The following is a 24,346-nucleotide window of genomic DNA, read 5'->3' on the forward strand; positions in this document are numbered from 1 at the left end:
ATACCTGTGAAGTAGAATTGAATAATCACATCCAGTGGTCGGTGCATTCTGTCTGTCAAAACATCTGTGTAAGAAGCCAAAGAACAATGTAGATAAATGTTTATATTAAATTAAGACAAGGAGGAGCTAGCTGGGTAATATTAATGCCCGGTGTCATTGGTTATATGCTCTAGTGACTTTCTATACTTAGCCACATTATGTAAGAATGAACCATAAGAATGAACCTGGAATACAGTGATTCCATAGTCAGGTCATGCATTTTACCTGATTGTACTGACTGTTCTTTTCATTACAGTTTTTAGGTGTTCACCTAAAAAATGCAAATGTTTCTAATATGAATATTTATGAAAAATTTAACTGAAGTTTTGACTTGAATTGAACAGACTATTGAAACTTCTCTTATGCGTATATGTTTGTGTGTAAAGTTTTTCCTTTTGTTCTTTTTTATTCTATCTATATTTTAAGTACAAAAGATGCTTTGAAAATGAATTTGTCTTATAAGTCAAAAAAGTAAACCTTTTTTTATAATTAATTTTTCTCTCAGATTAGGTCAAGACCAAGTCGCGTTTCATTGATTCTGACCCTCTGGAGCTGTAAAATGATTCCTTTTCCGGGAACGAGCGTCCAGGTTCTCAGCAGACACGTACGCCTCTGTCTATTTGATGGTAATAAGGTGAGCTTACTGAGGAGTTAAATCAATTCACACCAGGATAGAAAACATTTTGTTAATGCCACATATTAAGCATGTACTGCACAGGGTCTGTCTGTCTCTTTCTCTCTCTCTCTGTATATGTGTGTGTGTGTGTGTGTGTGTGTATGAGTATATGCATATGTATATGTATATATATAAAATAATATTTGGTAGAGTGCACACCACATGGGTTCTGAGGACACAGGCTTAACTCCTGGCTCTTCCAGATGCTGAGTGTGTGAAGTTGGTACATCACAGTTAACTCCTCTGAGCCTTATATTGTTCACCTACAGAAGGGCACTGATGCCTGTCTTCTAGTATTGTATACAGTTCAGGTCTTAAGAGTACAGAGTATTGCATTTTTGACAAACGGACACACCTCAATAGCCAACATCCCAGTCAAGATATGGAGCATTACTATCACTTTACAATGTTTCCTTGTGTCCTTTTTCATTCTATTCTTCCCTGATTCCTAAGAGAATATTTTTTACCCAGTACCAAACAAAGAATTTGAAAGACTCTTAAAAATTAATTGATTTATTTGTGAGATACAGCTTAAACAGTGCTTCGATGGAAATTTATAGCTTTAATTGAATATACTGGACAAAAAGAAAGTCTTAAAATCAGTGATCTAAGCTCCAACTCAAGAGGCTGGAAAAGAGTGAGTTAAACCCAAAGAAAGTAGAATGGTGGAAATAATAAAGATAAGAGTAGAAATTAATGAAATAGAAAATAAAACAAAATCAAAACAGACAAGAGTTTATTCTTTGAAAAGATTAATAAAATTGAGAGATGCCTAGTAAGACTGATCAAGAAATTTTAAAAAGAGAGAAAGGAACAAATGATCGGTATCTGACATGAAAATGTAGACCTCACCACAGATCTCGCAGACATTAAAGGGAGAACAAGGGAATATTAGAAACAACTTTATGCCAATAAATTTGACAACTTAGATAAATAGATAAATTCCTTGAAAATTATAGTTTACTGAAACTGACACAAGAAGAAATACAAAATTTGAATAACCTCTGTCAAAGAAATTGAAACTGTAATTAAAAATCTCCCCATCAAGAAAACTCCAGGCACAGATGGCTTCACTGGTGAATTCCTCCAAACATTTAAGGAAGAAATAATACCAATAGTATACAAACTCTTCCAAAGAATAGATAAGAGGAAATGCTTCCCAGCTCATTTCATAAAGCCAGGAAAAACATGATACCAAAATATGGCAAGACATTACAAGAAAGAAAAAGTACAAGACCAGTATCCCTCATGAATATCGAAATTAAAATCCTAAACAAAATATTAGCAAATTGAATCTAGCAATATATAAAAAGGGCAACATATCATGACTATTTGGGGTTTATTCCAGGAATTCAAATGTACACCCGTGTGTAACCAACATTTAACATTTGAAAATAGATCATTGTAATTTGCCATATTAACAAAATTAAACAAGAAAAATTATGTGATCATCTCATAGATGTAGAAAAAAGCGTTTGACAAATTTCAACACCCATGCATGATTTTTAAAAAATTCTCACCAAACTAGGAACAGAAGGGAACTTCAAATTGGTAAAGGACAACAAGAGAAAACTAAAGCTAGCATCATCATACTTAATGGTGAAATACTGAACACTTTTCCCCTAAGATCAGGAACAAGTCAAGGATGTCCAAGAAATAAAAAGGTAACTCGTTTTTTTTTAATGGGCAAAAGACTTGAACAGGCACTTAAAAAAATATGAAAAACCAAATAGGCTTATAAAAAGATACTCAACATATAATAAGTCATTGAGGAAATGCAAATTAAAACCACAGTGAGAGAGAGCCAACTATATGCTATGTACAAGAAACTACCTTAAATATAATAATGTAGGCAGGTTAAAAGTAGAAGGATGGAAAAAGAGAATACCATTCAAAAGATATTAATATCAGATAAAGTAGACATCAGAACAAGGAAAATTACCAGGGATAAAGAGGGAAATTACATAATGATAAAAGGGACAATTCATGTCTTCACGTAGACGTAACAATCCTAAATGTGTACATACCTAACATCAAAATACATGAGGTAAAAACTGATAGAACTGAAAGGAGAAATGAGCAAAGCCACAATTATAATCGGAGACTTTAACACTTCTATCACAGTAATCTGTAGAACAAGTAGACAGAAAATTAGTGAGGATATGAAGGCACTGAATAACACCATCAACAAACCGGCTCTAATTCACATTTGTACAAGACGTCACCCCAAAATAGTAAAATACACATTCTTTTAAGTGCATATGGAACATTCACCAAGATAGATGGTCCTGAACAGATTGAAAAGAATTGAAATCATACAATGTATGGTCTTTGATCGCATGGAATTGAATTAGAAATCAGTAACAGAAAGATAATTGGAAAAATCCATAAACACTTGGAAATTAAACAACAGATTTCTAAATAATCAATGGGTTAAAAGGAAATCTCAAGGGAAATTAGAAAATATTTTGAATTGAACAAAAAATGAAAATGTAACATAGATTTATAGGATGTTAGCTAAAGCATTGCTTAGAGGGAAATTTTTAGCACTAGAAAGGAATTTTCAAATCAATAGTCTAACCTCCTGAGGAGGTGATGCTTGAGTTGAGATCTGAGGGGTGAATAGGCCTTAACAAGGTGAAGAGAAAAGGGAAGTGTGTACCTGCCCAAGGAACAGTACAGGCAAAGGTCTTGGTGGGAAAGGACTTGAGAAGTAGTAGGCCAGAGTGGTGAGTGGAGAGAGCATGAGAAGTGTAGGTGGGATGAAATGGGAGATGTCAGGAAGGAATACAGTGTAAGGCTTCGTAAGCCACGATGTAGGGGAGTTTTGTCTTTATTCTAAAAACAGGAGAGTCGTTGGAGGAAGTGACATGATTTAGATTTATGTTTTGGGAAGATCTCTGGCTCCTCTCTGGAAATGGATTAGAGGGGGGCCAGAAGGGACCTGAGTAGACCATTTGGGGGCTGTGTCACAGTGTGTTGGCCAAAGGGCAGCAATTGTCACTTTCAAGAAAAAATCGAGCCAGCTTGCCTAGGATTAACCCTGGCTCCAACAGCTAGGTGTGAGACACGGACCAAATTGCTTGACCTTGCTCTCTCTCACTTTCCTTGTCTGGTACACATCTCTTAGGGTCGATGTGAGCCATAAATGAGTTAATATAAGTAAAGCACTTGGAACAATACGTAGAACATAGTAAGTGTGACTAGATGAGAGATGATGATGATAACTTAGATTAGGGAAGTGGAGGTGGAGATGAGAGCTAAGGCTAGTGGGATATTTAAGAGGTAAAAACCAACCCAAGGGGGCTGGCCCAGTGGTGTAGTGGTTAAGTTCGTGTGCTCCGCTTTGGCGGCCTGGGGATGGCAGGTTCGGATCCTGGGCGTGGACCTACGCACTGCTTGTTAAAGGCATGCTGTGGCGGCATCCCATATAAAGTAGAGGAAGATGGATGTGGATATTAGCCCAGGGCCAATCTTCCTCAGCAAAAAAAAGGAGGAGAATTGGCAACCGATGTTAGCTCAAGGCTAATCTTCCTCAAAAAAACCTCACAAAAAACCAACACAATTTGGTGATAGTTTGGATATGGAGAGTGAGGGAGAGTCCGGTGTCAAGCATGACACTAGGTCTCTGAGTTCCACATCTGGAGGGATGGTGGTGACATTCAGTGAGACAGGGAACATTGATAGCGGATCAGGTTTGGAGGAGTTTGTGGGTCTAGCTTTGTTCATGCTAAGTATACTTCTAACTCCCAGCGTGAGGAAAGTGCCTTTCTTTCATCTGAACTGGGAGTAAATAAGTGAACTTGGGGTCTTATAGTGACCCTCCTTCACTTCTACACACTGCACAAAGCCACTGCCATAAATGAGCCAGTAGGTGTCATCAGTGACCAAGAAACGGTGAATTGCCTTCATTTACTTAGATCTGATTTGATACTTCTTGCTGTACCTCTCCCTATTCTCATATATGAGAACATAAAACAAAGATTGGAATTTTATTTTAAATAACATATCAAAATAATAGAAGTTATTTTATATAAAAATAATAGAAGTTAATTTATGAAACTAATTTATGTCAAATTTTCAAATTGAGAAAGAGTATGGAGATTCCTCAAAAAATTAAGAACAACACTACCATATGATCCAGCTATTCCACTTCTGTATATTTATCTGAAGAACATGAAAACATGAATTTGAAAAGATATATGCACCCCCATGTTCATTGCAGAATTATTTACAATAGCCAAGATATGGAAACACCCTAAGTGTCCACTGACGCATGAATGGATAAAGAAGATGTGGGGTATATATACAATGGAGTACTACTCAGTCATAAAAAAGAATGAAATCTTTCCATTTGCGACAACATGGACGGACCTTGAGGGTCTTATACTAAGTGAAATAAGTCAGATGGAGAAAGAAAAATGATTTCACTGTGAAATCTAAAAAAATCAAAGCAAATGAACAAACGAAATAAAACAAAAACAAACTCATAGATAGAGAGAACAGGTTAGTGGTTACCAGAGGTGAAGAGGGTTGGGTCAGGAGGGTCAACTGTGTGGTGATGGATGGTAACTAGACTTGTGGTGGTGATCACTTTATAGTGTGGACAGATGTCGAATTATAATACTGTACACCTGGAACTTATATAATAAAAAAAATAAAGGAGAGCCTTCCTCTCCTAAAAAAAGAAGACAGACGGGTTAATGATATAATGGTATACCATCCACAAGATAGACCAGGCAAACACCAAACATAATTAAACTTGTGTAAGCTGTGTTAGTATCAGAAACAGTAGATTTCAAATAAGGAGTCTTACCAGAAATAAGGAGGGTCATTTCATAATGATGAAAGCAGCAGAGTATAGTGATTATAGGCAACAATAGTGTATTATATACTTCAAAATTGCTAAGAGACTAGATCTTAAATGTTCTCATCACAAAAAAGAAATGATAATTATGTGACATGATAGAGGTGTGAGCTAAAGTTACGGTGGTCAACATAGGGCAGTATGGAAATGTATCAGATCAACCTGTTGTACACCTTAGACTCATACAATGTTATATGTAAATTATATCTCAATAAAAAATCAATCAGGAGAAAAATTTTTCAAATTAAGGAGTTCTAGAACATATTTAATACTTACCCAAGTACTCATGCTATTTACTTAAGAATACTTCTTTAATAAATCTAAGCCTAGTTAAAAATAAAAAGTGTTATTATTAAAACTAATTAATGAGATGCCACTTCCAATAATGTCTGAGGAAGTTCCTCTGGGAACAACTTGCCCAGTGATGACACCTATAAATTTTGGGTAATATACAAAAACTACCTGAAGGCACTGAAAAGCGTCCAAAAGCAGGCAGATACCAGAAGAGAGTCTTAAATCTTTAGCCAGCTGTGTTTTTTTCTCTTTATTCCCTTTCTTTTTCATTCCTCTGTTTTCTTTTTCCTGCCTTTCTGTGTGTTACTTGAACCTTTTTTAGAATTCCATTCTGAATTATCTGTGGTGTTGTTGTTGAGTGGATCTCTTTGTATAGGTTTTTTAGTGGTTGCTCTAGGTATTATTTTATGCTAACCTAATTTACCGCAGTCTACTAGTGTCAACATTCCGGTTTGAATGACCTATAGAAACCTTACCTCCCTTTAGTTCTCTTGACCCTCCCTCCTTTATAATATAATTGTCGTAAATATTTCTTCTGCATACATCGAGGACCACGTCACACAGTATTATAATTTTGCTTCAACTATCAAGCATAATTTAGAAAACTCATGAGAAAAATCTATTGTATTACCTGTATTTTTACTTTTTCTCTTGTTCTTCCTTCCTTCCTGATGTTATAAGATCCCTTCTTTTATCATTTCCTTTCTGTTTAGAGAATTTCCTTTAACCATTCTTTTAGGGTAGGTCTGCTGGCCACAAATTCTCTTAGTTTCTCTTTACCTGAGACCCTCTCTGTTTTCTCTTCATTCCTAAAGGATATTTTCACTAGATATAGAATTCTGGGTTGGCGATTCTTTTCTTTCATACTTGAAAAATATCGTGCCACTTCCTTCTGGCCTCTGTGGTACCTGATGAGAAATCCACTGTCATTGGAACTGGTTTTCCCCTAGCAGTACATCTAGGTGTTGTTTCTGTCTCACTGCTTTGAAGATATTTGTGTTTAGTTTTTAGAAGTTTATGGTGTACTTTGTCATGGATTTCTTGGGCTTATCCTGTTTGGGGTTTGCTTGGCTTCTTAAACTGTGGCTTTATGTCTTTTGCCATATGTGAGGATTTTTCAGTCATTATCTTTGAGAATACTTTTCCAGCTCCAAACTCTCCTCTCCTCTGGGACTCTGGTGACATGAATGTTAGCTCTTTTGTTATAATCCCACAGGTTCCTAAGACTCTGTTCATTTTTTCCCATCTATTTTGTCTCAGTTGTTCAGATTGCATAATTTCTATTTTCCTATCTTCAAGTTCACTGATTCTTTTTTCTCTTTTCTATTCTGTGGCTGAGTCTATCCCCTATGTGTGTTTTTTTTATCTTGGTTATTGTATTTCTCAGTTCTAAAATTTCCATTGAGTTCTTCTTTATATCTTTCATTTCTTTGTTGAGATTTCCTTATTTCCTTCTTGAGACTTTGTATTTCTTTGTATATTTTAAATTTGTTTCAAGCATGTTGGTAGTCACTTACTGAAGCATTTTTAGATGGCTACTTTAAAATGCTTGTCAGAGAATTCCAACATCTGTGTCATCTCAGTGTTGGTGTCTGTTGATTGTCTTTTCTCATTCAAATTGAGATTTTCCTGGTTCTTGGTATAATGAGAGATTTTTTTTATTGTATCTTGGACATTTTGGGTGTTGAAAGTCTCTGGATCTTATTTAAACTTCTGTTTTAGCAGGACTCTGACACCATGCTGGATGCCACCTCACTACTGCCAGGTGAGAATGGAAGTCCAGGTTTCCCACTTGGCCTCTGTTCACAACCCTGGGGGAAGGTGTGCCTCCTCACTTTTGGGCCCTGGTGGAAGTTCAGGCTCCTCGCTAGGCCTCCTTGACAGCACTCACTGTGTCATAAGTCAGGACCTGTGACCCCTAGACAGTCCACTTTCCTCTCTCCACTCTGGACATTATGTATAAGATAAAAATAAGGTTTGTGAATTTCATTATATTAAATTTTACATCAAAAAAAGAACCATGGGCCCTGCCCAGTGGTGCAAGCAGTTAAGTGCACGCGCTCCGCTGTGGCGGCCCGGGGTTTGCTGGTTCGGATCCCGGGTGCGCACCGACGCACTGCTTGGCAAGCCATGCTGTGGCGGCGTCCCATATAAGGTGGAGGAAGATGCGCACGGATGTTAGCCCAGGGCTAGTCTTCCTCAGCAGAAAAAGAGGAAGATTAGCAGATGTTAGCACAGGGCTGGTCTCCTCACAAAAAAAAAAAGAACCATGAACAAATAATGAACTCCAGTTAATGATATGCATGCTAACATATTTAGGGAAAAGTTTACTAATGTTTGCAAGTTGGCAGTGCATCAAAAAATAAGGTGAATTGATGGGTGGATAGATGATATCTGTGATAAAGCAGGTGTAGTAACATGTCAGTGGTAGAATCTAGATGTTGAGCATATGGGAGTTCACTGTAAGGTTCTTTTAACTTGTCTGGTATGTTTGACACGTTTCATGATTAACCACTGTTGTATGTTTCACTCTTTTAAAAATTAATTGAAAATCCTTAAGAACTCATTAAGAAATAGTACATCCTTTTCATATATATATATTTTTATATTTTATAATATTTCCTTTTATATATATATATTTCTACCCCAATCTGATTTTTATTGGAATTAGCAATATTTTTAAAATTATGAACTATTTCAAATACCCAGAAATGTGTAGAGAAGCATAACAGATACCCATGGCCTTATCACCTAGTTCTATTGAAGCCTCTCAGTTTGCAATATGTACTTCTGACTTTTTCAAAAATAAAAAATAAGTACTTGCTTAAGCTCTCTGTAAACCTAAAATTTTTCTAAAAAAAATAAAGTCTATTAATTTAAAAATAAGTGCTGCAAATATGATTGAAATCCCCAGTGTACCCTTCCTCCTCCCCGTTTCTTTCCTCCCTCCATATGGGTAACCACTATCCTAAACTTTGTTTTATTAATTTTATATAGCCTAATTTTTAATATTCTCATGCTTTATAAAATGATATCTTATGCTTGTATCCTTCTGCAACTTTCTTTTTCCCCTCAACATTATGTTTTTGAGATTTATCCAAGTTGACAGATTTTGTTCTTGATCATTCTTTTTAACTGTTGAATGATATTCCATTATATGGATATACCACAATGTATTTATCCATTATTCTGTTGAGGAACATTTTTACTGTTACAGACTTTCTTTTTTTTTTTTTTTTTTTGGGTGAGGAAGATTAGCCCTGAGCTAACGTCTGTTACCAATCCTCCTCTTTTTGCTGAGGAAGATTGGCCCTGGGCCAACATCTGTGCCCATCTGCCTCTACTTTATATGTAGGATGCCTGCCACAGCATGGCTTGATAAGTGGTGCATCGGTTTGTGCCTGGGATCTGAACCTGTTAACCCCAGGCCGCTGAAGCAGAGTGTGTGAACTTAACCACGACACCACTGGGCCAGCCCCTGTTATAGGCTTTCAATGAACATCCTTGTACATGTTTGTGTACATGTGAGACAAGTCTTTAGAATATATACTTGGGAGTAGACTGCTGGATGGTGGAGAGTGCACATCTTCTACTGTTCTAGATAATGCCAAATTACTCTCCTAAGGGCTTCTTCCAGTTTATACTGCCACTAGCGGTGTGTGACAGTCCCCATTTCTCCACATCCTAACTAACGCGTGGTATTATCTTGCCAATATTTTGGGTATGAAATGGAATCTCGTGGTTTTGGTTTTCATTTCTCTGATTACTAACAGGTTTTTGAATATGTTTTCATATGTTGATCAGCCAATTAGATTCCCTCCATCATGAATTGTACTTCATATCTTTTGCTCATTTTTCTTTTGGATTTTTATAGATTTAAAATTTTTAGTTAGGTTTTCAAATTTCATGTAATTTAATATAATATAACAATATTACATTACATATATAATTTTTTTTTTTAATTTTATTTATTTATTTTTTCCCCCAAAGCCCCAGTAGATAGTTGTATGTCATACATGCACATCCTTCTAGTTGCTGTATGTGGGACGCGGCCTCAGCATGGCCAGAGAAGCGGTGTGTCGGTGCGCACCCGGGATCCGAACCCGGGCCGCCAGCAGCGGAGTGTGCGCACTTAACCGCTAAGCCATGGGGCCGGCCCTACATATATAATTGATTTGTACTTCTGGATAAATACTGGAAATTTTGTTGGTTATTTGTTTTCCAAACATCTCCAAGTCTGTGGGTTGTCTTTTAAGTTTGTTTATGCTGACTTTCAAAGAACAGAAGTTTTAAAGTAGTTAGGTGTATCAGTCTTTTCATTTATGGTTTATGATTTTTGTGTCTTGTGTAAAAAATCCTTCCCTATGTCAGAATCATAAAGATATTCTCATATATTCTTCTAAATATTTCTCTCCACTTGGTATTGAATCTACCTTGAATTTATTTCTGTGTTCTGTAAAGTAGAGATTTAATTGTTTCTATTTATTCCCATTTTTATTTCTCTTCCATTCCTATTTATAGCAATTGTCCCAATTACATTTATTGAAGAATTTGTCCTTTCCCCATGACTTGCAAGATGGCTCTTTCGTGAAACAAGTGTTCATCTGTGTGTGGGTCTGGTTCTGGTCTCTGTTCTGATCAGTTGGTGTATTTGTCTTTCACTGGACCAATACTACAGTCTTCATCACTATGGCTTTGTAACGTGGTACATCCCCTCAGTTTGCTTTCTATATAAATTATTCTTAACTAATCTAGATCCTTTGCTTTTCCATACGAATTTTAGCATCTGCTTGTTAAATTACATGATGAACTATGTTGGGATTTTTAGGAGAATTGCATTGAATTTATAGATTAATTTTAGTAGGATCTTTACAATATTAAGTCTTGTAGCCCTTAAACATATGGCATGATCTTTCCATTTATTATGATCTTCATTTTTATTTTATCATAATGTTTCATAATTTTCTCCATAAATGTCTTGCATACATTTTGTTAAATTTAAACCTAAATACCTTGTTTTTATTGTTACTTTTAGATAAATGTACAGCCATATTTATTGCAAATTAAATCATTGTCCAGCACTCAAATAACAGTAGCCACTAGCTGAATGGCTATTTAAATTTAGGTAATTTATTATTTAAATTAAATTTAAAATAATTTTAAATTAATATCAATTGAAGACAACTAAAATTAAATAAAATTTAAAATTTAGTTCCTCAATGTCATTAACTACATTTCAAATGCTCAATAGCCATATGTGGTTAATGGCTAGCCACCCTATTGGATAGCACACACAGAACATAACCATCATCACAGAAAGTTTTAATGGAGTTCTCTTGCATAGCACTGGGTCATTCCATCAAAAGAATAGTATTGAATAACACATTTGATATTATGACTTTAAAATGTAGTAAAACGTGAAGTCACCTTGGTAATAGATTAACATGGTTATTTCTAATCTGATCTTGTCTTTTCATTTAAAAATCAAATTTTTATCATGAAACGTCAAACATTCACAGAAGTAGAGAGAATAGTATAATTATCAAGATTTTGCTAAACTGGCTAATCTATCCCCAGTGTTTTCCTTCAGTTTTTATAAAAATGTTGTAGTGAAAACTTGTGACATTTCATTTTATTTCTGCGTATGTGCATCTACATTTATACATGTATAAAAAATATCAACATTTTCTTACATAGCCACTTTTCTTATATAACCACCATTATCACACCCTGAAATACTAAGAATCATTCCATATTTTCATCTAATACCCAGTCCATATTCAGATTTCTCTATTCTTTCAAAAATTTCTTTTTGTAGTTGTTTTGTTTGAGTCAGGATCCATACAAGGTCCGCACACTGCATTTGGTTGTCATGTATCTTAAGTCTCTTTTAATCTAGCAGTCCCCCTTCTCTCACCTTTTTTGTGCCATTGACTGGTTGAAGAAACTGGGCCCATTGTCATGTAGAACGTCTCACGTTCTGGAGTAACACTGTCAATAGACCTTTCTGTGATAATGGAAACGTTCTGTCTGTGCTGTCCAGTGTGGCGACCACTAACCCCATGGAGCTGTTGAGCACTTGGAACATGGCTGGTATGCCTGAGGAACTAAATTTTTAATTTAATTTGATTTTAAGTGATTTGAAGTTAAATAGCTGCATGTGGCCCGTGACTACTGTCTTGGATAGCACGTTTCTGGGGGATTTGTCTGTTCACTCCCTCGTGTTGTCATTTAACTCGCTTCTCCATCTGCCCTCTCCCCGTTCCGTTACTTCCTAAAAATCAGCTACTTTTGGTGGCTGTGATAATTGGAATCTTTTTCTTCTCATATTTTCTAATTGGTTACGATTGATGTATAGAAAGCTATTGTTATTTGCAAGTTGATCTGCTATCCTGAAACTTTACTCAAATCGCTTATTATTTCTACTACTTTAAAAAAATAGTATTATTTAGACATTTTATATAATCTCTTAGATTTTTTTATGTATATAGTTGTGTACTGTATGCTTGCAAATAAAGACAGTTTTGTCTCTGCCATTTTTATACCTTGTATCTTTTTCCTGTTTTGTTGTTTTGGCCAGGGACTTCCTTGTCTTCTTCCTGATTTAAATGTGAATACTTCTAGAGATTCACCATTGAGATGTTTGTTGCAGATTTTTCAGATACCCTTCCTTAGGTTAAGTTGATTTTGTTCTGTTCCAAGTTTTCATGTTATAAGTGAATGTTGACTTTTAGCAAATTCTTTTCTGCATCTGTTGAAATGATCATATGATTTCTCTTTTAATTTGTTGATGTGGTGTACCACAATAACAGATTTTCTGATATTGAAACATCCTTATACCCTGGGATAAGCTCTTCTTGATTATAAATTTTTTATTTTGTTTAAAAACAAAACATTGCTGAGTTAGATTCACTAATAGTTATTTGGGATTTTGCGTTACTGTTTATAAGTTAAATAGGCTTATAATTATCTTTTTTTATATTGTCTATATCTGGATTGAGTAAATAATGTTAGACTAACCTCATTTGTTATAATTATCCATATATTTGGACTTATTTCCCCCATTTGTGTGTGTGTATTTTCTGTTTATCATCTTTTTCCTTTGTTTTTGTTTCTCTCAGCTGTTGAAATGTTGTTGTCAGCATTCCATTTTTTTCTACTGTTGGTTTGAAATCTATAGATTATATTTCCCTTATTTAAGTGGTTACCTTTAAATTTTTAGCATACCTACTTAACTACAAATTATTCTCATAAATCTAAAACCACTGTGTATTTCTCTCTTCCTTCTTAACACACCAAAGATACTAACATGCTTTCGCTACCTACTGCCCTCATCTTGTTCTTTTTGCCTAGAAATTTTTTTATGCAAACAAATTTGGCTTTTTTTTTTTAATAATCAAGATTTAATTACATATACCAACATATTTTGTTAATTTCTATGCTCAGGGTTGTTTCCTGTATTGTTTGTATTTGATTTTGTCATGTAAATTTAGAGGCACATTTTATGTGGAAGATACTTTGCTCTCTTTTCCCCTCTCTAGTAACGTTGTGGTTACTACCACCAGTACTACCTCCCGACCCCGGTCCAGAACCAGATCTTATAGTGGAGTTTAGAGTTCCTGATCTAAGATGATGTCAGGAATGTCACCGGTTCATTAAAAGACCCACTTGTTGACTTGGTTCTGATCCTGGTGTCGTGGCTCCATCTTTGTCCTCCTACCTGCTTAGGCTCGCTACTTCCTTTGAGGAGGAAAGTTGGCCACCATTTCTTTTTCACCCTGCTGGCTTTAAGTGGTAAAGCTGGCTCTATTCCTCTATCATATGTATTGAGTACCGTTAGCCTCTGTGACATACAAGTCCATCTCCTTGCCACCATATCCTGCTTCTAGACTCAGAGCCCAGGAGACCCCCGGTTTTAGTCTCACCCTCTCCTTTGCTTGTCTTTTCTCTTTATGGTCCATTGCAGTGTTCATCTTACTTTTGAGTGCTACTCTGTCTTTGTAACTATTGCTGCTTTATGTTTGTAGCAGAGCGGTTATGTTGAAGCATAAATGCATCTTGAGCAGAAGTCCTTGTGCGTTCTTAATGCAGTTTGCTAAATGAAAAAATCTCAAGTTTTTGAATCCTCGATTACTTTATCCTTTGTGTTCTGGTTTTGTGCAGAAAACAGACTGATTCTCAACCAGTCACTCACCCTCTCTGGCTACATTTTTCTCAAATGTATAATGAGATGGTTCGACTAAGTCCTTTTTAGCTCTCCGAGTCTATAAATGAAGAAAGATGTAAAATTACCAAGCAGAATAATTTACTCCTGAATCTAAAGAAGTTGCTCCTGAATCAAAATCAGCATTCTCCAAGTTGAAAAGATAAAAGCAGAGATAATGTGAGATCTCAGTTTCGATGATTGCAAAGGACTTCTTGGCTGTTAGAAGTGGGAGACACTTCTTGAAAAACCAAGAGGGACCTTAGAATAGATAAAACGCAGTTTTACATTAAACACCAGGTAATAATCAGAAGAAATTTTCACTCTAAGAGTCCAGGTTGAGAATATATATTATTTGGGGAAGAGTTTAAATAATTCATTTGTATTAGTTGTTAAAGGTAATTGGGATTTACTTTATGTGGAAACAACTTGGCTGCCCATAAGGTACTCCTTTTGCTTACCAATAGGGACACGGAGGACAATGTATTGAATTTGACCTAATATGATGTGTTTGGGATTATTTCTAATTATTTTTAAAGCTTAGTTTTAGAAGTGTTATACTAAAACATTTTTATCTAAAATAAAAATTATATATTATCTGTCCTTTGGAAGATGTCAATTTTGGCTATAGCATTCCAGAATTTGAACTCTTTACAGTTTTTGCTCCTTTTGTATTTCATTGTTTTATGTATGTTGTAGGATTAACTTCTTGCAATAGCATTTTATAAGAGATTAAATTGCAGGAAGACTATAATTTATGGGCCTAGAGATCTTGAAGAAAACTGTAACTGTGTATCTGAGCTGTTAGCATTGTCTGTCTTAGGGGCAGGGTAATGGACTACATATGAAATGCTTTTATGGGTCACATTTGTTAAAAGGTCATTTGTACCTGAAATTCACTTACTTTTCTGGTAAACCTATCTCAGATATTAAGTATTTCACTTACTATAATTTATTACTAGTGCAAAGATCTGAGTCTGAATTCATTTTGTCAGTTCTTCATTGTTTTATTAATAAGTGCTATAACACTTGTTTTGTGTTAATCATTTTAAAAGTTATATATGTACTTGATGTAAAAAGAAAAAAAATTACAAAATTGCACAAAGTAAGAAGTGAAAGTTCCCCCTCCTGTGCTGTTCCACGCAGTGTGGCCACTGGTTAAGTGTTTGGGACCTGGAACTGGTGATGCTTCAGACACCTTTGATCATGCTTTCCACAACGTGATTTCAGATGGGAAAATCTCATTTCAGGTTCTGAGCAACATTCATACAGTCAGAGCCACATGGCAACCTAAAAAGCCCAAAACATGGACCTTTTCTCCCCAGGTAAGTAATCTGCTGAGTGAATGGAATGAAACATGAACTACTTTTACCTGATGAGTGTTATACGATTAATTTCTAAAACGAATCTGTCCAAGTGTATTCCTGAAATAACGTTTTTATGTTATGGACAGAATATATGGGGCCAGGTTTGAATCTTTAGATTCTTTAATGTTCTTTGAAGACTTTGACAAAAATTACTCATGTTTTTGACTCACCAAAGTAATAATTCCTATGAGTCATCTCATTCAATGGATTTCAGGGTTCAATTCTAGAAAATACCCTTTGATGAGAAATGAAAAGAAAAAGATAAAATTTAGGAAGTGTTTTTCAAAACTGGAGTGTCCAACTGTGCTAATGAGAACTGTGCTTTCTTCGGATACAATGAAGGGTGGCACCTAGAGGCCTGGTGCATTATACCAGGTACTGTCAACACTGGAACAGAAGAGACTGGAATGGGGTTAGGTGCTTTCGAACCACTGAGTCAGTGTGAAGACGAAGATATCTTTATGTTGTTTTGATAGTATTAATTGTCTATAGTTTATTTTACTTTACCTTTTTTTCTACCTCCAAGGTTTCATTACTTTAGTATTTATTTCCCTCCCACAGCTAACTTCCTTGTGTCACCGCACCCTAAGAACCCTTCATTAACCTTCCTCTTACTGCATCAAAAGATATTAAAGCAAGATAGAGGTTCAATGAGAGGGCGCGGGACATGGAGGAGGCCCAGCCACCTCGCTTGTGTGCTACGTCTATCTGTACTTGTCTGTAGCACAACTCCTAAAGTCCGGTTTGATCTGCTGAGCACCTCTCTCCTTATATTTTCGCACAACACTTCACAATTCTGATATTGCATCTCTGTGTATGTGAAGTGTTTAAGGTAGAATTTTCTAGTGTTTTCCTGAATATAAAGAGGAACTATTTGGAGGGATAAATGATAAGAATGTGTGACTTTGTTGAATAAACCTAAGCATCTGTTAGGTGCAAGGCATTCTTCTTAGGCATTGTGGGAACTTACATGTTAGTAGGGAAGAAACGTATACACATATAATAACAATATCCTTTATTTTTGGAGCTCTGACTACATGCCAGGCACTCTGGTAGGCCCTTATATGTATTATTTAGTCCTTAGCGTAGCTCTTTGGGGTGGGTACTGTTGGTAACCATTACAAAGGCAGGATGTAATGGTCATGGGGCTCCAGGTGCTGTGGAATCACAGAGGAAGGTGAAATTAATTCTGGTCCTTAGGCTCAGGGAGGCTTTGTAGAAGAGAAACTACCCTTGAAGGATGGGTGGGATTTTATAGACAAGAAAGAGGGATGCAGTTGTCCAGGGAAAGGAAATGGAATAAGCAAAAGGGAAGGGAAAGGAAAATTTACAAGGCACACATCGGGAAAGTTGCGCAAATGTGTGTATGCGGTCTTTAATTTTAGTTCTGTTTACAAAGAACAATAGTTAATATAAATATCTTATTATATATACATACTATTTTCATAACACCTCTGGGAACCCAGCTACAGTACTTGTTTCACATTGGCCTCTACGCTAAGCAAAGAGTAAGTGAAGGTAAAGGTATTTCCTTGGAATAGATGAGTCCAATCCGTCTGCTTTTGGTTTCCTTTAAAAGACTTTATGATGGTGCAAAGGCGTAAACCATTTACAGATGAATAGAGCAGAAACCTCCCTCCCATCTTTAGTTTTTATTAGTAACTTTAGTTTCCTTATTGTTTCAGGTTACTGGCATCTTGCCCTGCTTGCTTGATGGTGATTGTTTTATCAGATCCAATTCTTCATCTCCGGATCTTGGACTATTATTTGAGCTTGGAATTTCTTATATTCGCAATGTATGTCAGTTGAAAGACAAAGCTTTCTAATGTATCAGGGAAGTTTTTTTTTTTAAAAAGTCTGTATTTACAAGTAAAATAATTGAGGTTTTTATGTGTAATAGAATTTTAATCTGCTGAGGAATCAGAAGGGCAGTGACTCTAATTTTATATCTAGTGCTGCTTTTTCAGTAGCATTTAAAATAAAAGTGTATTTGTTTACATTTATGGCTTGAGTGAACTCCAGTCCTTTTCAAGATTGAAGATTTGAAAAGGATGGGACTTTGCAGAAAGTGATAAAAGATGCTCAGTGGCGTTCCAGCACTGACCCTAGAGGGTCAGGGTGCACCTAACCTTGTGGCTGAGGGTTCTAATTAAGGGACCTGTCAGAGTGGTAATTTTTATAAAGGGAATTTATTAATTTATGTGTAGGTCTGTGATAGTACTTAAAGGTCTCCACATTCTAATAATACTTTGATAGGTGTAGTACATATACATGGCCTCGAGGTAACCCAGAGAGCCAATTGTTGTTACGTTAATGGTATTACGCCATCCTTTCATGTCTTTGAGGCAAATTCATCCACATGTGTTATGGGTGGGTAGGATATGAGAGGGGAGTATGTCCCCCAAGCCAGCCCCCAGTGGCCTTTGGCAATTGACAGTAGGGGTAGAGTTCTGGGCAAAAAGACCCTTGAATGATTTAATTGTGCGTTCCATCTCTCAATGAGACAAAGCTTCATAATCCCATGTAGTATTGATGTGGTTTGAGATCATTCCACAAAATAATTTATATCACTCAAGAAACAATAGCAACAGTTACTGTGTCATTAGGTTTAGGGGATTTTCAAGAGCAATTTGACAAGATAGGATTTTCACTTGGCATACTGCCTTTACCATCTGACCTGCAAGTAAAATGGGACTCCACTGTGTTTCACTTTATTTTCTTGTGAAGAATTTTTTCGTTCTAAAGATGAAGACTAATTTTTTTCCTTTAAAAGGACTTGGTATGTGCTTAATAAATTTGACTGGTTCAAACATTAACTTTCATACACCTTTTTATTTCCTAGTCAACTGGTGACAGAGGAGAATTAAGTTGTGGCTGGGTGTTTCTTAAACTTTTTGATGCCAGTGGAATTCCTATTCCAGCCAAGTAAGTTGGCTATATATTCTTTCCAAATGAGTAATTTTGTAGAAATTTATTTTTTAGAATCTGGATACCTCAGGTTTGCAGAGTGTATGTTCTATTAGCATCGCAATAACTTGTGGGGAGAGGCCTTTGGACGTTGATTTTAATGTTCTTTGAGGTAGCATATGAAAACAGCATGCCCAGTCTCATCCTAGGGAGGAAGAAGTGCCACATAGGGAATAGGGATTTTAAAAGATGTTTGCACCAGCTGTCTGCTGAGCATATTCCTTCAGTAATCCTCTGTGGTATTTGCACATTTCACAATGCTGAAACAGAGCCTCATTCTCAGCCAAGAGTGGGAAAGCCAAATCCAGGGTCCCTAGGTCTTTTATGACTCCACCTTTCTTCTGTAGGTGATTCATTGAAATCGTAGTGGCAGCCACTGTAAACAAATTTAAAATTCAAGACCAAAAGGCAGACTGGTAGCAAATATTTGCGATATATACATAACAATCAGCAAGTTATTATTCCTAATATAAAAAGAGCTCTCAAAAATGAATAAGAAAAAGACAACCCAAATTTTTAAATGGGCACACACAAAAAAATCTAAGTCTAGGAGATAAACAAGAAATTCACAAAAGAGATGCAAATGGGCAGTCAGTAGGATGGTGATTGAGATTCCAGGTTTGGAATTATAAAATTCAGAGCTCTAGTCCCAGCACTGTCTGTGTTAACTGTAAGCAGTTTCCTTAATGTCTCCAAGCCTCAATTTCCCCCGTATTTAAAATGAGTGATTATAATAGTCCCTACCCTAAAGGGTTGTTGTGAAGATTAATTCTGATAATGCTCCCTGCCTCCTGTGCCTCCTAATTAACCCGCAGGGGTGGGTATGGCCTCCTTACCACAGGGCGGAGATCCTCCTCTGACATCACCCCAGTGGAAGGGGAGGGGCAGCTCATTCCCCCCCAGGGGATGTAGAAGCCCAGGATTCTTGTGATTTTTTTTTTTTTTTTTTTAAAATAATGTTCAGGGTTTTTAGTTGTAACTAGTGAGAGGGAAAAGTCTACTCCATCTCTCTCAAAGTGAAGTCACAGCTGTTTTTTTAAATGAGGTGGAGACCTATATATTGGTTCAGAAACATCTCCAATGTATATTATTATATGAAAAAAGCAGGTTGCAGAATCGTGTGTATACTGTGACTCTACTTTTGTTCATGAAAACCTGTATCTGTGTGCGTATGTGGGTGGGATCTATAAACTGTTCCCGGAGGTTGTTGCCTCTGAGGAGCAGAACTGGGGAGGTGGTGCAGGAGGATTAAAGAGGCCTTTTGCCGTCTACTTTCAACACTTGGATAGTATGCACCCTGCAAAGAAAACATGTGTTAGTATTGAGATATACTGTGTTTATAGATTTGTTTGCATCTGCATAGGAAAAGATAGGACAAGAGACTTACCAAACTAGGGGGGAAGGAATGGGAAGGGATTTTTCATTTTCTACCTCTCATTTTTCTATGCCATTCACACTTTTTACAACAATCCACATGTTACTTTTATATTTTAAAAATAATATAAATTCACAGTAGCTTTATTTCAAACGATTGTTTAAAACATTTGAAAAATACATTTAAAAACATCATTAACTTGTCGTTAACACAGTCATTAACACAAGTCAGAACACTTGAATGACTCAATAAATCTTTCTCATTTTAATGTAGAAAAATGTATTTTCTGCAAGAAAGAAAGAAACTGTTTATGTACTGAGATAATACCTCATGGAGGAATCAACAACTTTGATTCTCATTTACCAATGAGACAAAAATAAAATGCCTGTGAATGTGCCTGTGCTAAAAAATACCTCACTACGGACTCCATGTTTCGAACTGTCCACAGTATTTATTGTCATAGTATATTATTCTTTTGTAGAACTTATGAACTCTTCTTGAATGGCGGCACCCCTTATGAAAAAGGTGTGGAAGTGGACCCTTCAGTGTCCAGAAGAGGTACAGCTCTTCTGTGTTTCTTTTCTTCCTTTCCTGAAAAATTAAACAAGCAGAAGATGCATCAGAGAAGATAGCTATATTCAAATAGGCATAACATTTTTCACTAGAATTCACATTTTAAAAAATATGTCATTTGATATTAAAATCTTAATCCATTTTATCTAAGTGCTTGTTTTCTTGGCAGCACGTAGGAGACTCTAATGTGGGAAATCAGGCAGCATGAGGACCCTGTGTTAATTCCTTTTCGTGGAACATTGGGCTGATACTTGTGACCACGCAGGGTCAATAGAATAGGCTAATTCAGAGATTGCCTATTGCTAGTTAAAGGGTGTGGATGTTTCAGATTGTGATATACATGCCAAGTTGCCTTCCAAAAGTACTGAACATCTTTTAATGTCTTCATTGACCAGGCACTGTGCGAGGTGATGGGAAAAAGGAGAGTAACACGGATATGGTCTTTGCCTCATGGAGCTCAGAGCCTGACAGATTTGAAACTCCCCTTTTGCTTCTCAGACATCCCTCTCTTTCTTTTACGATTTAGGACACACAGCACTGCTGCTGCCCTGGCGGTGCCAATCTTCACTTCCTGAAACAGGAAGGAGTTTGGAGTCTGGGAGACAGTTGGTTCTACCTGGAGTCAGACATGTGTTTTAAACCCCCTTTTTTTCTTTGTAATTTGGCAGTGATGATGCTGTTGAAGCATCTGATGTAGTGGCAGCTCTAGGGGCCAGTTAGTTACCCTTAGGGAGGCCGATAGGCATTATCACACTTGATCTCTTTATCAGCTCATTAGGGTGTGTGGGTGACTCCTGCTTTTCATACAGTTGTGCACCATGGGTGCTGAAAAATGCTTTGTTTTATTATTTAAAAAATACTTTTTTTAATTATAAAAAGTACTTTGTTTTATTATACCCACTGTTCCAAGCACTTTAAGTTTTGACATTTATTTTTGTTTTTGTTTTTAAAGCACAGGGGAGTATTTTCTATCAGATGATGACGATGAGAAGGCAGCCTCAACTTCTAGTAAAACTGAGATCTTTGAACAGAAGATCAAGAAACATACTAAGGTTGGTACCTGCTTTTACCTGTCCAGTGAACGTTAGGTCGTTCAGCATTTGTCGACCATCTCTACTTTTGACTTCTCCTCCTGCTTGGTCATCTTTTGTTGGTTATTTTTTTCCTCACTAATTCATCTGCCAAAGATCAGTAGGGAAATGGAATAGTAATAAAGTTCAGATTCGCTTGCTCTTCTGTTTACTAGTTAGCTCAATTGATAGATTTGGTCAGAAATAGTGTAGAAACTTTGACTAAATGGGGCTTAACATTCATGGTTTCAGGGAACTTTTTTTAATGTCGTTTGTTGTACAATTTATATGCAATAAAATTTACCCATTTTGGTTTACAGTTGAGTCTTAACAAATGCATGGAGTTGTCTGACGACCACCACCATCAAAATAGAGAGTATTTCTGTCACTCTAAACAGTTACCGCATAGCCCTTAGAGTCAACTCCTCAGCCCCAGCCTCAGGCAACCACTCATGAGTCTTCTTTTCCAACAGTTTTGCCTTTTCCAGAATGTCGTGGAAATGGAATCATGCAGTATATAGCCTTTGGATTCTGGCTTCTTTCACTTAGCATAATGCGTTTGAGATTCATCCATGCTGTTGCATGTATTAGTAGTTTATTCTTTTTTGTTCTAAATAGTATTCCATTTGATGGATATACCATAATGTGTTTATCCATTCACTAGTTAATGGACATCTAGGTTGTTTCTAAGTTTGGGCAATTATGAATAAAGCTGCTCTAAATATTTGCATATGAGTTTTTTTGTGTGTGGACATATATCTTCATTTCTCATAGGTATAAATACTTAGGCATGGGATTGCTGTGTCATCTGGTGTTTTTTAAACTTTGTAAGAAATTGCCAGACTGTTTTCCAAAATGACAATACCATTTTACACTCTCACCAGCAATGTATGAGAGTTCTAATTACTCCATATTCTTGACAACACTTGGTATTATCAATTTTTTCCTGTTTTTATCATTTTAATAAGTGAGTAGTAGTATCTCATGGTGGTTTTAATTTGCATTTTCTTCAGGGAGCTTTTATGCTAGTAGAATCCCAGATATATCAATTTCTAACTCAGTAACCTCTTGGACAAGTCGTTTCACCATCTCTCACATGGTCTCAATGTCTACATTTTTAAAATGGGCATAATAATAATATTAACCCCATAAAGCTGTAATGAGGTTTAATGAAAAGAAAGTATATAAAACACTTAGCTTGTATTTATAGTGCATGGCACACAGTAAAACACAATAAAGTGTTAGCAATAATTATTTACTATTATCATTATATGTATAGATAAATGCAAATATAATGCTAGGTAGATGGTGCTGTATATTGTAAAATTTGTTCAGATGAAGATGTACTGTGTAGCTAATAAGATCAGGGGGAATTTGAAATAGGCTTTGAAGCACTGGAGAGATGTGCCCATGTAAAGCTGTGAAGATGTGGAAGAAAGGAACTTTCCCCAGAGAGCACCCAGTGGACAAGAGGGGTGCAGAGGAAGAGTGTGGCGTGGGAGCAGAGACTGATGCAGTTGAGCTGTCCCACCACGACCTCCTCACTGCTTGCAGATTATCAAGAAGTGGGATGATACTTGAAAGCTTGGCATACCCCTCTGAATGGTTGCTTTTCTCATTCTAGATCATGCTCTTAGTTTAAATATCCCTTGTTCTTATATCTGATACTGAAATGTGTTTTGTAATTATAGTATTAACAGTTAAATCTTTCAATAACTGTTAATAATATGTTCATAGGTATTATTTATTCTCTTGGCTTTTTTGTTTTTTACCTCGTGGATGTTCATAGAGCCTGTAGATTCTCTTTTTTGGCCAATCTGTCCTTGGAAGATTGTTATTTTTCAAGATTGGGAAAAGAAACACAGTAGCAGTCTTTGCAACAGAAACGCCTGAATCCTGTTTGGCTTTATTCCTCCTACTTCTTCAGCCTCCCACTACTCACCTCGTTGATAAGCCTCCGCGAGTCCCAAAGCACTCCCAAGTGTATCTTTCAAGTACAGCTCTTACTAGTGTTTCTTTGGCCCAAATACTGGTTTGCAGATACTTTTTACAATCTAGAGGTCAGATTTGATGGGGAGGTGCAGAGGTCAGATAGGCAGGCCCGTTCTTCCAAAGCGGTGAACCGTTCTCTGTACGCTGGCTTCTTAGAGGGGGGTCCTGAGTCCTTGCCCTCCAGACCTCAGGAACTGAGGCACGTGTTTGATTACAGCACACAGTAGGCACTCGAAAAAATGTTTGTTAAATATTTTCAGAGTAGAGATCTTCCTGCTAGTGTAAAAGTGTACTTCTCAGGAGCTCTCCTCTGCCTCCTGCTGTCCCCGCCCTCTCCCTCCTCCTCTCCACTCCCGCCTTGTCTTGGTGTGTGCTCTTTTCTCCTCTTAGAACCCACAGAGAGACTTGAGCACTGCTTTGAAATTGCTACTCCACTTTGCATGATCCGGAAACGTGCATGCCTGGTAGTGTCAAGTGTGGGTTGGGGCACCCTGCTGGTGTGGCCCCAGGCCCAGGCTGGTTCTCATTGAAACCAGGCCATGGACCATGGTGTGAGGGCTGTGCTGTGGGTTCAAGGTGAAAGGCTGGGCACCAGCGTGGGTTGCTGTTGGACATCACTGCTCTGAGCCAATACGTCCTGGAGGTAGAGACTAGGCAGGACTGATCTATCTCAGTCTCCTCTCCCCTGACCTGCCACCTTCAGTGAATGGGAGAGGAAGGCAAAAAATGGGACCCACAGTCCTCCTCCTCCCCTCCTTCAAAAGTACATCCCACCTCTATCCCCACCCTCCCTTGCTTAAAAATTTCACCTTTATTTAGCCAAATTTCTCTGCTTAAAGGAGAAAGGACAGAAGCTCTTTCCATTATGCCAAGAGACATACAGCAATGGGGACAGGGCCAAGGGCAGGAAGCCCAGTTAGAGT

The 24,346-nt window shown here is 36.9% G+C and overlaps 1 protein-coding gene across 3 annotated transcripts in view; it reads left to right on the forward strand.

Annotated features, from left to right (window-relative positions):
* The window catches only part of NPHP1 (nephrocystin 1), a 64,718-nt gene that overhangs the window by 26,709 nt on the left and 13,663 nt on the right, over window positions 1-24,346 (forward strand). For all 3 annotated transcript variants that reach the window (XM_004435796.3, XM_014791622.2, XM_087426125.1), the window contains exons 11-16: window positions 545-673; window positions 15,330-15,404; window positions 17,132-17,242; window positions 18,289-18,371; window positions 20,270-20,346; window positions 21,314-21,413. In XM_004435796.3, the coding sequence (XP_004435853.1) occupies window positions 545-673; window positions 15,330-15,404; window positions 17,132-17,242; window positions 18,289-18,371; window positions 20,270-20,346; window positions 21,314-21,413 (575 nt within the window). The remainder of the gene's footprint in view (window positions 1-544; window positions 674-15,329; window positions 15,405-17,131; window positions 17,243-18,288; window positions 18,372-20,269; window positions 20,347-21,313; window positions 21,414-24,346) is intronic.

This window comes from Ceratotherium simum, chromosome 40 (genome assembly GCF_057802395.1).
Source record: "Ceratotherium simum simum isolate JZ-2026a chromosome 40, ASM5780239v1, whole genome shotgun sequence".
NCBI classification, from domain to species: domain Eukaryota; kingdom Metazoa; phylum Chordata; class Mammalia; order Perissodactyla; family Rhinocerotidae; genus Ceratotherium; species Ceratotherium simum.